The sequence below is a fragment of the Mus caroli genome, unplaced genomic scaffold (genome assembly GCF_978045245.1).
Source record: "Mus caroli unplaced genomic scaffold, Mus_caroli_1 scaffold_11, whole genome shotgun sequence".
NCBI classification, from domain to species: domain Eukaryota; kingdom Metazoa; phylum Chordata; class Mammalia; order Rodentia; family Muridae; genus Mus; species Mus caroli.
Genome location: NW_028227266.1, coordinates 35,564,877 through 35,580,328, shown reverse-complemented (window position 1 = coordinate 35,580,328; position 15,452 = coordinate 35,564,877). Strand labels below are relative to the sequence as shown.

Sequence of the window (15,452 nt, the reverse complement as noted above, 5' to 3'; positions counted from 1 at the left end):
CTCTTAGAAATGCTTTCATTGTATCCCATAAGTTTGGGTATGTTGTGGCTTCATTTTCATTAAACTCTAAAAAGTCCTTGATTTCTTTCTTTATTCCTTACTTGACCAAGGTATCAGTGAGAAGGGTTTTGTTCAGTCTCCATGTGAATGTTGGCTTTCTATTATTCATTTTATTATTGAAGATCAGCCTTGGTCCATGGTGATCTGATAGGATGCAAGGAACAATTTCAATATTTTTGTATATGTTGAGGCTTGTTTTGTGACCAATTATGTGGCCAGTTTTGGAGAAGGTACTATGAGGTGCTGAGAAGAAGGTACATCCTTTTGTTTTAGGATAAAATGTTCTGTAGATATCTGTTAGATACATTTGTTTCATAACTTCGGTTAGTTGCACTGTGTCCCCTTTCAGTTTCTGTTTCCGTGATCTGTCCATTGGTGAAAGTGGTGTGTTGAAGTCTCCCACTATTATTGTGTGAGGTGCAATGTGTGCTTGGAGCTTTACTAAAGTTTCTTTAATTGTGGTCTCCCTTCCCCCACCTGCTTGAACCTGCTTGCTCAAGGGTGGAGCTACCTGCTTATTCGTCCTGCCACGCCTACTGCTGGACCCTGCCCCTTTGTTGCTTGGAGGCACACATGTGTTCGTCCTGCTACTGGACCCTGAGATTGTTTGGCGGGAAATCGGGTTCCCTCCCCCTTCCTTTATAACTGAGTGTCTGGAAATAGTAAAATTGAGCTTTGATCAGAATGTTGTCTTAGCTTCATTCCCTTCTCTCGCCGCCTAGCCCCTCTTCCCTTCCAGGTTTCCAAAATGCCTTTCCAGGCTGGAACCCAGGCTGTGATCTGCTGGCCGGACACAACATTTGGCGAACCAACGCGGGACTGAGAAACGGCAAAGAATTTTTGGAAGAGACACTGCTGGTTTGGAGCTCCATGGAATAATTAAAGGATAAAGGAAATTCATACCGGAGAAGGTATGGGCTAAGCTGAGACAGCGTTAAGCCTGAGCGCTGGTTCACTTAGGTTCAGCAGTGAAGCTTAAGAGGAGCTAGGCACAGGTGGTAGGCTGTGGCTCGCAAAAGCTACATTGTTAGGTGTGAGAAAGGAAAGGGTTTATTAAAAGGAAATTAATAATCAAGCAGATTGCCGCAGTTATAAAAACTGCATCATGAGGGAGGAAATTGTCCCAAATAGCAGGAGTACTCTGCCCCCATTTTGTGTCTTGTTTAATGTCTGGTGCACCAATCTGTTCTCGTGTGCAATTCATGTATGTTCGTGTCCAGTCTGTATGAATGAATGTTCTATGTTTTATGTTGGATAATAAAGATGGTAAAAAAACAAAACAAAACAAAAAACCAAAAAACTTTATCTGCAAAGCCAAGAGCTGCCACGTGTTTCAGCCAAGAACCAGACACATGGCAGGAGGGACCCTGATGGAAAAAATGTTTGTTTTAAGAAAAAGCAGCGAGTGCACAGCCTCTTAGTTTCGAATCTGATAAATGGTTCATGATTAATGTGTTTGACAATGGTAAAGTGCTTTTTTATTCTATGATTGTAGCTACAAAAATTAATATTCTGATTGGTCTAAAATTAACTGCTTCATTTGGTTCTTTTTTTATTGAAAATGTGTTCTGCATGTTTTCACATTCAGCTCACAAGTTGTTGGTTAAGATTAATAATTGTTACATTGCTACAGATGGTTAATGTTAAATTTGATAACTCAAGTTTAGAGTCCTTCCGACACGTGGCCTAAGGCAGCCCTAGAGGCTGGGTCTCTAAAGATACTTCTAGTTTAGATAATGATTAATGTGATTCCTATCCTAAATAGTAAAATTTAAGATAAGATTTAAAGCAATGCCTCTTTATTAAAGCATCAAAGCTTGCTTTAATAGGTATTCATTGGTATTAATTGACATCCAAACTTCGTAATATGATAGTAATGCTTCTAATATTGATTTTAAAGGTGATAAATTGTTTTAAACTTAGGTTTTGCTTTCCCAGAGTTGTAGGTATTATCCTAACCTTGCACAAGAAACTTAAAAATTATGGTTAAAACTGCCATTGTTCCATTGACTACAGCTTGCAGTTTGATTGCAAATTTAAGATTGATGCTCAGATTAAAAGGTATTTTACCTTTGAGTCAATACAGGGCTCTGGACAGCCCCAGAGCGGCTTGTGGCCCTTCTTTTGTTTTGCAAACAATGCCTGAAAAGGTTTTTCCCTGTGTTCAAGGAAATTTCTTTTTAACAGTGTTACAGATCTATTCAGATGTTTAAAATAATGCTTAAATTCAAAGATCTTTGCTTCTAGTAAACTGGTAATCACTAGAAAATTTTGCCTCTACGTATGGCTAATATAGCTTTACATTATGTAAGAAAAATGTTTATTGTTTCTGCTTCTTTACAAGAAGCCAAAAGTTTTAATCTTTCAGTATATATTGTTTCCTAAGTGGAAAGTATTTTATTAACTAATGCTTCTCAAGGGAAGTTTACCTTAAATCCTTGCTTTCACCCAAAAGATTCAGAGACAGTATCCTTTTATTACATAGTGTTTTAGTTTACTACAAAAGGTTTTACAAAAAATAAAGAAAGCTTTTATAATTGTTGTTAATTGGTAATTAAAAATTAGTTGTGCCCAAGACAATTCTTTGGCCAGAAAAAAACATTATTGTAAAGTCATTTTTCTCATCCTCCCAGCCAATCGTTGGCACACGTGGGCCCAACTAGCTGCTGTGGGGCAAAGTCTTAAGACACACAGTTGCCCCTGTTCCCAGCACAAATAATCTAGTTGTGTGCTGTAGATGGTGTTTTAAAATGCTAAACAATCAAACCTTAATTTATATATTAATAGTCAATGCTATATCTTAAGCTCATAATTACTTAAAATTGTTCATCCCTCAGATACTATTAATTCTCAAATTTACAATTGCTTATACATATTTCTAGTTAATAAATAAATAAATTATGCATGTGTGACTCTTAATAACTTTTGAAGCTTTCTAGTTACAACCGTTCCTTAAGAAAAATGATCAAAAGTGCAATTAATCACTGCCCCTTTACAGCCAAGTATGTATAATGTTTTGTCCAACAAGTTATTAATTCAAAAGGTTAGATATTGTAAAATTTTAAACTTTAACCTCTTAAAAGACAAAAGAGAGAAATTGTATCCCCATATATACTATTTAGTGCATTTCCATGCACACTATTTAAATCATACCTTTATTTTCAAAATTTGAGATTAAAATGTCAAATTTAATAAATGCTTTTTAGTATCTTAAAAGGGTCTACTTATTGGCTTATAGATTGATCCTAAAACAGCTACCTTATTAAGAAAGGGAAAAACAGGTTCTCTCCACAGAACGCTACAAAAGCATATTAGTAATTTGTGTGCCGAGCCGACAGGTAAGTTAACTCAGTGTCCTGATTAAAAGGACTAAAAGATTAAATTCATGTTTTAGATCCATCCTTGCTTGTCATTTTTCCAGTTTAGACTAGCTTCTAGCCTTTTAACTTTTTGACAATAGTTCATCAGAGACTGTATATTCAGACTTAGGAAAATTAGTCATTTAATAGAGTCATAATGATTTTTCACTTTTCTTCAGTGTGACCAGCCAGTCTAACTCAATTTTAGACTGGTCTAATATTCAGTCCAATTATTAGAGATTCCTATATTCTAAATTACCTAGCAGAGTTAATTCAGAACATATCCCCCAAGGTCACCAAAGCCTCATCTTGCCTTATTTGTCCTAAACTTTTTGCAAACTGATATTAAAGGTCAGTCTGCAGCAGATCGCCACTGGCATCCAGTTACTTCTAATTCTTATTCCATTAATAAAATAAAAGGACACCCTGACTAACCAATGGAAATGTACGGATCCGGTTCTAATCTGGGGAAGGGGCTCTGTTTGTGTTTTTTCAAGAGATAAAGATAGAGCACGGTGGGGTGGTTGCCAGAGAAATTAATTAGTCAGATGAACACACATTCCAAATCTTCTTCAGACCATTTGCTTGGAAAATGTTTTCCAGCCTTTCAATCTGAGGTAGTGTCTATCTTTTTCTCTGAGATGAGTTTCCTGTAAGCAGCAAAGTGTTGGGTGCTTTTTGTGTAGCCAGTCTGCTAGTCTATATCTTTTTATAGGGGAGTTGAGTCCATTGATATTAAGAGGTATTAAGGAAAAGTAATTGTTGCTTCCTATTATTTTTGTTCTTAAAGTTTGCATTCTGTTCTTGTGGCTGTCTTCTTTTAGGTTTGTTGAGGGATTACCTTCTTGCTTTTTCTAGGATGTGTTTCTGTCCTTGTATTGGTTTTATTCTGTTATTATCCTTTGAACGTTGGGATTTGTGGAAAGATAATGTGTGAACTTGGTTCTGTGGTGGAATAATTTCATTTCTCCATCTAAGGTAATTGAAAGTTTGGCTGGGTTTATTAGCCTGGGCTGGCATTTGTGTTCTCTTAGTGTCTGTGTCTGTATAACATCTGTCCAGGCTCTTTTGGCTTTCATAATCTCTGGTGAAAACTCTGGTGAAATTCTGATAGGCTTGCCTTTATATGTTACTTGACCTTTTTCTCTTACTGCTTTTAATATTCTATCTTTATTTAATGCATTTGTTGTTCTGATTATTATGTGTCAGGAGGAATTTCTTTTCTGGTCCAGTCTCTTTGGAGTTCTGTAGGCTTCTTGTATGTTCATGGGCATCTCTTTCTTTAGGTTTGGGAAGTTTTCTTCTATAATTTTGTTGAAGATATTTGCTGGTCCTTTGAGTTGAAAATCTTCATTCTCATCTACTCCTATTATCTGTAGGTTTGGTCTTCTCATTGTGTCCTAGATTTCCTGAATGTTTTGAGTTAGGATCTTTTTGCATTTTCCATTTTCTTTGATTGTTGTGCCGATGTTCTCTGTGGAATCTTCTACACCTGAGATTCTCTCTTCCATCTCTTGTATTCTGTTGCTGATGCTCACATCTATGGTTCCAGATTTCTTTCCTAGGGTTTCTATCTCCAGCGTTGCCTCACTTTGGGTTTTCTTTATTGTGTCTACTTCCCTTTTTAGGTCTAGTATGGTTTTGTTCATTTCCATCACCTGTTTGTATGTGTTTTCCTGTTTCTCTTTAAGGACTTCTACCTGTTTGGTTGTGTCTTCCTGTTTTTCTTTATGGACTTGTCACTCTTTAGCAGTGTTCTCCTGTATTTCTTTAAGTGAGTTATTAAAGTCCTTCTTGATGTCCTCTACCATCATCATGAGATATGCTTTTAAATCCGGGTCTAGCTTTTCAGGTGTGTCGGGGTGACCTGGCCTAGGCGAAGTGGGAGTGCTGGGTTTTGATGATGGTGAGTGGTCTTGGTTTCTGTTAGTAAGATTCTTAAGTTTACCTTTCACCATCTGGTAATCTCTGGAGTTAGTTGTTATAGTTGTCTCTGGTTAGAGCTTGTTTCTCAGGTGATTATGTTAGCCAATATCAACAGACCTGGGAGACTAGCTCTCTCCTGAGTTTCAGTGTCAGAGCACTCTTTGCAGGCAAGCTCTCCTCTTGCAGGGAAGGTGCACAGATATTTGGCATTCAGACCTGTCTCCTGGCAGAAGATGAAGTCCCAAAACTGGGTCTGTCCCAAAGGCTGTTAGCTTCTGTAGTCCACACTCTCACCTGCCCAGACTAGTCTCGGAGGGATCCAGGAACCAAGATGCCTCCCCCATGTGGGCTGGCAAAGCCATGCCAGGTGGGGCGAACACCTCTCCTCTGGCAGGGAAGGTGTGGGATGTCTGAAGCCTGAAATAGGGTCTGCCTCCGAAACTGTTCTCTAGGGACCTTGGGGGTGTCTGCTGACTCAGCGCCCAAGGTGTCCAGGTGCTGGTTTAGACCTGAAGGGATTTGTGACCCTGGTCAGGCCAGGTTTTCTGCCTCCCTAATGCTGTCTCAGGTCCCTCGCAATTGGATTGGAACAGAAGTTGTGTTCCACTCACTGGTGGTCCTAAGATTGTGTGGAGAGTCCTCTAGGGACCTTGGGAGTGTCCGCCGACTCTGTGCCCAAGGTGACCTGGTGCTGGCCCCGACCAGAAGGCTATTTTGCTATATTCTTGTGGTTTAAGATATAAGATCTCAGTTTCCTTCTCCTGCAGTGACACCTGGGAGCTGTTTCCATGCTGTCTCCACCATTTTGAATGTTAAAGCTCTGTAATCATAGCTAAGATAAATTCTTCCTTCTATAAGTTATGTGAAGCATGGTATTTTTTTCACAGTAACAAAGAAGTAGCTAATCCACTGTTTATCACCAAAACCCTTTTTTTTCTTTCTTCCTTTTCATTAATTATTTTATATGTTTACATTCAAATGTTGTCCCCCTTTAGTAGCTCTTCTCTATGAACTACCCACCCTATCACAATCCCTTTGCCTCTAACAGAGTGCTCCCGTGTATTACAGTAAGCTTTCTGACATGCAAGCAAAATAAATGTAAAATTTTCATTAATTGAAGGATAGAAAGAAGTTATAGTTATTTGCAGGTGTTTTATTGAAAAGTTTTCATCTGTGTCAATTAGGGAAATTAGTCTATATTTTTCTTGTATTTTGGGGATAGTTTAGGTATTAGGGTAACTGTGGTTTTGTAAACAGAATTAGACAATATTCCTTCAGTTTGAGAAATATTCTCTGAAGGACAAATTATTGAATCAGCCTGGCCCTGGGCTTTTAAATTCAGACTATATAAACAAGAAGGGCCTGGGCAGATGAGTTCTAGCTTCCAACACACCACAGATATTAGCCTAGATCATTGTATGCCAGGAAGTTTTCAATCACCATAGATGGAGGAAATGAAGCATTTCATGATAAAACCAAATTTAAGCAATATTTACATACATATCCACATACACATGATGATGATGATGGTGGTGGTAGTGGTGGTGACATCTCTGAAAAGTAGAGGTATAGAGAGCCTCCTCTTAAAATCATTAATTCTGCCTTCTTTTATCTTTTTTTTAAGCCTTATGTGCAAGAGTTGTGTTGTTAATGTACCTATTGTGGCAAGGCTCCCAGAGATAATTTTGTCTCAGTACCATCTCATTTTATTGATAGGCAATTTCAATTTATAAACAAAAGCAAAGTTTATTTAAAAATTACATGAATGCAATTCAAAGCTTGATTAAACTATATGTAAATAATAATAAATTTTAATACATATGAAGGTGATTAATAAACTCAAGTATAACTATATGTAGAGTTAACATACCAAAGCAAAAGGAGCTATTATGCTATTTCCAGAAGTCATGGTCATTTAAATAATAACCCCAGAGTCAAGTGCAAAATTCTTGCTATGAGTTGTTGGCTGAAGAAATCCAAGAAGTTCCAAAAAGTAAATCGGCTATTATCATTGTTACTCTTGGTTACTTATCAGAACCAAAATGATAGAGCCTGTTTATAAAGACATTGTACACTTTAGATACATAACATGGAGAAGGGAAGATGCTACTAAAATAAAAACTTCTTTATACCTAGCTAGTTTTCATCAAAATTCTAACTCATCCACAAACCAGGCATGCTACAATAATGACCTGCCAGGCTTATATGACCATTGATGCAATGGTGGCAAGAATATTGGGGGAATAACCAACCACTTTGTGATTTGATTTGATTTTCCTTCATGTGAAATACTATACATGTAGTATTATAAACCCTTTTCAAATGTTTACTGTGAGGAATTACATAAGCTGTAAAGATGACAATACACCATTGTTTCCCTAAATGAATATGTGGTGGTCAATTTGCCTTCTAATTCTTCATCTTTATACCCATAGAGTAGTGCTGCTCTCACCCTGAGAAAAAGACATTATTTTTGAGTTTATAATTAATGCAGAGCCACATCTTGTCAAAGTCCTGGAAAAATTTTAATGAAGATCTCTCCACTCTAAATGGGACCTCTGCATCATGCCTCTTTCTAAGACCCAGGGAATATTACAGAAGAGACAGAGAAAATTTAGTAGCTAAGAGGATGAAGGGAGTATCTTAACACTCAGCTCTATGTAATCACCCTTACATGGGAATCCAGGAATATGATGTAGTTTCAGATATTGATTTTCACCTTTTGAAAAGCTTATAAACTCAGTTGAATTTAAGAAATACGAAATGTCTTCAATTTCATTTACATACCAAACTTTGGCCTGCCTAAAATTAATTGGAGTTTTCAACTTCAAGTATGTCAAAATATCAAAGCCAAAAATCTAATTACCAGAAAGCTTTTACAGTGTTGCACTGCAACTGTTGGAGAGGCCACCAAGAATGTCAGTTAAAAATGAACAGAAGTATCTATATACATCCTGGAAATCATAGACCAAGGCTTCTGCTTGGAGAGGTGACACCACAGAAATGCTAGCCTGACCTTCCACAGTCACAAAAGTGCTATCTGTGGCTGGGAAAAAATACTCCTTGGGTAAAGGAAATGAATGATCCTCTAGAAGCCTAAGCTACAAGTGTGGCCATTGCCCCTGCCTATAACTGCAATAACTGCAAGCTGTATGTCTTTGCTAGGCTATCTTAATGCAGTAGATAATTACATTTATCCTGTCCATGCTCCTGTCAGGGCCATGGTGTGCTAACACATCACAACTCATTACTTTTGACTCCATCAGACTGCTGTCTAAACAACAGTGCCAGCACAACCATGATGAACTTACAATGTATCTAGGCCACCCAGGATAGGAATGACTTCAATACCTTAAAGTGGGACACAGGCTTTTGTTTGAGAACTCAACATTTTTTCATGAAAGGGAAATTATGAGGACTGTGGAGAGATGTTCATGAGGTCTTTCAAGACCATCGAATGAAGAACTTAGAACTCTCAGTTCCTTTAGAGGATGGAAATATATACATGGCTAAACATACTCTGGTCCATGGATAATTAACTTATTTATTTTTCTGAACTGAGACAGGCTATTTGCTGATTTATTCTGCATCTGGTTCTTCTGCTGACTTCAATACAGCATGTGGAGCACACTATTTATGTGTGCTTCGGCGTCATACTCACTTTCTCCAGTAAATCATAATGAATAATAAAAGAAAAAACATTGAATAGTCTCTAGACATTCATGCTACCTTTAAGAAATTAAAACCATTCAAGAATCTGATCACTATTATAGTGAACAGAAATGCTTAACTTTCAAAGTTCCACTATTTTAGCAGATTGACTGAACTTTTCAAAGGCATCGATTTTTCTATTTCTACAATTCTAAGCCATATATCTTAAAAATTTTCAAATACTATTCACATAAAATTATAGTTGATTGTTTCACTGCATCCTAAGCCTTATATATCCACTATTTTGTAGTTATATTTTAAAAATTGAAATATTCCTTCCTGGAGATAAATCACGTGCTTATAATACTCAGGAAATTCACATAACCTATTGTCTTCATAAGGCACTGCCTAAGAACATATTATCAATATGCAGTTTCTGAAGGAAAACAGACTGTAAAATAAAGCTGTCTACAAGATAAGTAGGGAGCTTTTACCAAGGGAAGGTAGACACTTAACATCAAAACTCTGGAAGTTCTTCAGTAAACACTAACTACAGAAAGTATCTCCTATCCTAAACAGACAATAAGAAAGCATAATGCAAGGCAAATAATTGTGTAAAGCAAAACCATATTGCAGTAAAATATTTCCACTATCTATTTGAAGTTAAAATTCTAGAGGAAAAATAGAAACAAATTATCTTTTCATATTTTTGAATGAATGTACAGGTAATAAGCCCTGTAAATAAGGAAAAACACCAAAGTTGTACAGAAGAAAAAAACAGAAACAAATTAGAAATAAAGCACAGAATACCAGGCATTTCATTACCTGAGAGAAAATTGCTACCAGTGACATGAAGAGGATTCAGCAGTTAAGTTCTCTCATGACTCTTACAAAATATCTCAGTTCTATTCCCAGCACCAACATGGTAGCTTGCAGATCCTTGTAACTCCAGAACTAAGGAATCTAACGACCCCTTCTCTTCCCCTTGGGCTCCTGCATTCACATACTACACATAAATTCAGTGATGCTTACAAACATGCATATAATTTTAAGACAAATGCATAATTATTTTTCCATGGAAAATTAGTAAGAATTTTTATTTGAAGGTAGCATAAACTGTAAAAAGCAAAGGCTCTTAATCTTACAGAAGCAGTAGATATGACACCATCCTAAACACATTGAATCTAAAGATGTCTCATATTCTAACATATATGTAGAGACATTGTACATAGAGAAATAAAGGATATGTTGATATAGTAGAAGGACAAAAGCAAAGATAATAACAGAATATATATATAATGGAAATACAGGAGAATAGGAGAAAGACATAAACTGGATTGAATGCAGCTAAGGAACATTTCAATGGGTAATTTAACGTGTGAGTCTCTTCCAGGTTTTTTTCACAGCAAGTTTGACATCCTTGTTCCTGAGGCTGTAAATAAGAGGATTCAGCATGGGCACCAAAAAAGTGTAAAACACTGAGAAAATTTTTCCCTGGCCCACAGTCTCAGCAGATGATGGCTTGACATAAGCAAGCATCCCAGTTACATAGAACAAGCTAACAGTTATGATGTGAGAACCACAAGTGCCCAAGGCTTTGGACCAACCCTTACCTGATGACATATGAATGATATTGTAAAGGATCATACCATAAGAGATTAAGATAATGAGGCAACATAAGATAATAGCTGTACCCACCACAGCAGAGCTCACAAGCTCAGTGAGATAGGTGCTACTGCAGGAGAGCCGAAAGAGAGGGAAGATATCACACATATAGTGGTTGATAACATTAGAATCACAAAAGTTGAGCCTTATCATAAAACCTGTATGGAACAAGGCACTAACAAGTCCCATCAAATAAGTACAAAATATCAATAGACAGCAGATGCCAGGTGACATAACAACTTTGTAGAGCAGTGGCTGACAGATGGCCACATAGCGATCATAGGCCATTGCTGTCAGCACATAACTCTCAGAGTTCACAAAAAATAGGAAGAAAAATAGCTGAGTCATGCATCCTCTGAAGGAGATGATGTTCTTCTCTACAACAAAACCCATCAGCATTTTGGGGGTAAAGACCATTGAATAACAGAAGTCAATGAAGGACAGATTGAAGATGAAAAAGTACATGGGGGTGTGAAGGTTTGAGTTTAGGCAAATGAGATTCATTAAGCTCAAGTTTCCCATCACAGTGACTGTGTAGTTCACCAAGAACAGAACAAATAAGGGCAGCTGGAGCTCAGGTTGGTCTGTCAGTCCCATAAGAATAAACTCAGACACAGAAGAATCATTTTCCATAGTCTTTTGTGCATTGAGTGGCATCTGTAAGAGTAAGGGTAGAATGGAGTATTAACACATAAACTATTTTTCACTCCAATAGCAGAGCAAATATTATTGGATTTTATGCCTAAATTGGATGTAATCTTAAGGAATCCCTATTTCCTCTTTACTCTTCCATCTTGTGTAAAACACTTCAGAAAGATGCTGGGGAACCTTAATTTCCTCAAATAAAACACCTTTCCTTTCATCTAGTGTTTACTAACATATAAGGCTGAAAAGTACAATGTATTCACTTTTTTTTTTCAGAATTTATGATTTATATAGCAGTGGGAATGAAGACAAAAATGTCAAAATAAAGATTATTCAGTGCTCACCTTGATTCATCTGGAGCCTTCCCTGACATCGGAGTTCATGGTATCTTCCTGTACACTGTGCACAGAGGGCCTAAGTTGTTAATAATGAAGCAGGTAATTGCAATCAGTGAAGAAAATGTACCTCACTTGCTACAAGAAGTTCCCTTGGGAAAATGTCATGGTTACTCTTTGAGAATTTCACAAAGATTCTTTTTCTCATACAAAAAAGAAAATAGTTTTCTTATTTGAGTCTCCAAAGCCTCAAGGTCAAGATTTTTGAGAAATTTTATTAGAATTATAGAAAAGAATTCTCTTCTTTAAGATACTTTCCACGTTGGATGAGTCCCTTGAGGGTTAAACTGTTGCATTTGTACCAGAGAACTAACATCAGTCCTTTAGAGATTCAACATTCTACTCAAGTTATAATTTTCCAGCAGGAGTATCTGGTCCCCAGAGTAGAAGTGTGAGTTGGCCAGTTTGTTATTCTCTTCATTAAGTTCTGCAACAGCTCTGCAAGAGAAAATGTCCAGGGACACAATCACTTTCCATTTGTAGTTTTCATATGATTTCATTAATAAACTGTTGACCAAGGATTAATATTGTACAAAAATATTTGAAGAAAGGGGATAAAAGATTTCGAACAGGCTCTCATGTTTTTTTTAATTAACATTAAAGCTTTTCATTCCTAGGCGATGAAACTAGGTTACCCAGGTTTGCCATTGTTTGTTTACATGTGAATATTCTTATGAATAAATGTAAAATAAATTCATAAATATGGGCTTACATTTTGAATCACTAGTAAAGTTCTTGGTTATCATACAGAAATTTCTGGGTACAATTTTGCAGAAAATAACAAATTCAAATGCACAATATAAAATATTCATTTTGAGAAAATTTATACAGTATATCAGAAAGTTACTTATGAAAATATACTAGTATGTGTTAGTCCTCTTATACTGTTTACATTATTAATAAGATAAATAAAGTTGTTTATTTTTGGCACACTTAGAAATGATAAATTCTTGTTGTAATGTTGTCCTGTGTAGTAGAGACAAAATGGAATCTTTGGCCCCTACTATTCCATTGCCATGATCTCTTTCTCATCACCACGTACACATCATGTAAATACTGTGATGTTTATATACATTGCGTAGACATTGAACTCAGAAATGTGGTGCTTAAGTATATTTTCCCATGGAAACTACTTTGAAGAAAAAGACACCATTGGACACATGATGAAAGTTGCTTAAAACTGATTATAAAAAAGAATAATGCATACTACACACAAAAATTAATTTATAACATCATTAACTAAATATAAAATCTAAAGTCATATCATTCTTACAAAAAGAGTGTAATATAAAGAAAAAAAATAGTGAGACTTACAGTTCTGCAGTTTTAAATGAGCTCTATCTTTAACTGTGAGCAAATCTTATTAGTCTTTCCAAAGGATTGAGAGTTTCAGATGACCTTGGTCACCTTAGAGAAAGAATTTATGACAGAGAAATGGGAAATTCAGGGAAAAAGGGTTAATGAGAAAAAAAGTCAAAGAAGCTTATCAAAGCAGTGGAGAGAAGGGAAACAGGGAATTGTCTTTTCAGTCCCTATTTATAATTGAGGCTACATTTGGGAACTGTGTGTCTGCATGTGTGTGTGTGTGTGTGTGTGTGTGTGTGTGTACAACTGAGCATATGCCATGATCCACAAGTATAGGTTACATTTGAGTATCAGTCCTTGTATTCCTCCACTTTGTGAGAGGACCAGTGCCTCTCACATATACCAGGAGAGTTGTCCAATCTCCTGTCCTCACATCTCATTTCCTTGAAGGAATCCTTGGATTATAGATGCAGTGCTATTGTGCCTGAAGTTATATAGGGTCTGCTGACATGAACTCAAGATTTTACCCTAGTGTAGTGGGCTATGTCATCAGTTTTATAAATCACTGCTTTATAAAACAGCTATTGCTTCTATAGTGTATGGGTGTTAGCTTGACAAATACCAGTAGGCAATTTTATAAGGATCAATGTCTGGAGTCTTCATTTTGTTCCACTGATTCAAGTATCTAGGTTTTTACTACTAGTATGATCTCCATGTTATTATAATTGCTCAAAGTCAAAAAATTAAGAATTATCAGAGGCATTACTTTTTTCAATATTATGTTGCTTATTGTTTGATCATATCTATACTGGAATAATCCAGAATATGAGTTGGACTGGTTAAATCTACACAACAACAAAAATCTGATACATTATATTTTCCAGCAATATAAGAAAATGGAAATTTTTCATTTATATGCTTTTTAAATTTTATTTTAATCAGAGTTTTGTAGTTTATACACATTCTGAAACTTTGTTATTTTTATCATCCCTGGAACAAAATATCCCAAAGTAACAATCTGAGGGTAAGTGAAAAATTTATTTTGTTTCAGAGAATATCAATCTATGCTGGCTGAGGAAGGCACAGTGGAGAAGGCATGGTGGATAGGAGACGCTCCATTTTTTTCAACAATAATGAGAGCATGAAGCAAAATATTGAAGAACAATGGCCAGGAGAATGAAGGCTTGGACTGCAATTTTGACAGGATACAACCTTCAGTGCCTAGACACAACACACTTCTGTTACTGAAGCTACATGTAGACCAGGTTCCAAATCCTTACAAATAACCCTACTATCTAATATCTGAGATCTAAGTTTTAAACACATGGTCCTTCTGAGAATAATTCACGTTAATATCACAACAGAGTCTGTATATATCTTATTAAATTTATATTTAAAAATATATCTATCTTTTTCTACCATGCCCAACCTACTCTGTCTTTTCTCTTCCACTTCTCCCTCCTCTTCCCCACTTTTCCTCATTTTTTTGCACGTTCCTCAAATGATATTGTATTTTTAATTTAAGTCCACAATAAAATCTAGGATACAAGTGTCCATTTAAATTTCTTTCATTGTGCTAAAATTTCTATCAAAGAATGGTTAAATAAATTAGTTAAAATAAATTTAATGGCAGCTACCTCAGCAAGGAAATGTTCTCATATATATCCAAACTATGCTTTAAACTTAATAAACATTATGTTGAGCTCAAGAGAAAGGAAAAATTAATATAAGCAATATAATTTATTTTATACTTGCCCATGGAAATAAAACAAAAATTAAAAAGGTGTAAAAGTATCTTTTATTCACCAAATGTAATTGTCAACTAGAATGCTTACTGTTAATAAACTAACCTTCCTAGCTCTTTCTGAACTCTGACTGTCTGGTTCAACCCAGCTATTTTGGCCCAAACTCTTCTCTAGCTGACCAATTCAAACTGGCTTCTTTCACTTTCTGACTGCATTAATTGCTCTGCTTGGCCAGGAACTAATTCTGGAAATTTATTCTAATCTTCTGGTTCCTTCTTATTCTCTGGCAAATACTGTACTTGTGAAACTGCCTCCTTACTAAAGAATTCTCTTTGTCTCTCTCTATCTCTCTGTCTCTGTCTCTCCCTGTGTGTGTGTGTGTGTTCCCCTATCTTGTTTCTTTCTCTGCACTGTGCTCTTAAGTCTCCTCTCCTTTCTGTTCTTATGAGAGTTGGGAATATTCTATCTTTGATTCATTCTGTCAAATCTTTCTCTGATTAAACCTGTCTGCCCCCCAATTAGATGTCACTTTCAAACACGGCTGCTTCCTTCTATAAACTAGCCTTACTTTCATTGTTTGGAATTAAAGGTGTGAACTAAGGATTTATCTGTATTCCAGTTAGATCATACTGTAATTCAGAGCATATGTACTTTCCACCCTGATCAAATAGACCTAGAAGGTATTTAGATGTGATTCCTTG

The 15,452-nt window shown here is 36.2% G+C and overlaps 1 protein-coding gene across 2 annotated transcripts; it reads right to left on the bottom strand.

The window, feature by feature from the left end:
* Positions 1–1,746: 1,746 nt before the first annotated feature.
* On the bottom strand, positions 1,747–11,324 carry LOC110288231 (olfactory receptor 8C8-like). 2 transcript variants are annotated; one of them, XM_085828248.1, is made up of 2 exons: positions 10,373–11,324; positions 1,747–1,772 (listed from the first exon to the last, which is right to left on the bottom strand). In XM_085828248.1, exons 1-2 carry the CDS (start codon positions 11,316–11,318, stop codon positions 1,747–1,749), a joined length of 972 nt encoding a protein of 323 aa, XP_085684374.1. In that variant the 5' UTR covers positions 11,319–11,324. The 2 variants fall into 2 exon arrangements, with proteins under 2 accessions (XP_085684374.1, XP_021010293.1); XM_021154634.2 differs by lacking the exon at positions 1,747–1,772 and having other exon boundaries at positions 10,368–11,318.
* Positions 11,325–15,452: the final 4,128 nt, after the last annotated feature.

What these genes read in the sequence shown, in the direction of transcription:
- LOC110288231 (XM_085828248.1), bottom strand. Translation starts at nt 11,318, where the DNA reads ATGCCACTCAATGCACAAAAGACTATGGAAAATGATTCTTCTGTGTCT. An exon ending in AACCTGGAAGAGACTCACAC is followed by an intron (nt 1,773 to 10,372) that starts GTTAAATTACCC and finishes AAGTATCTTTAG; the next exon opens with AGACCCAGCCTCTAGGGCTG.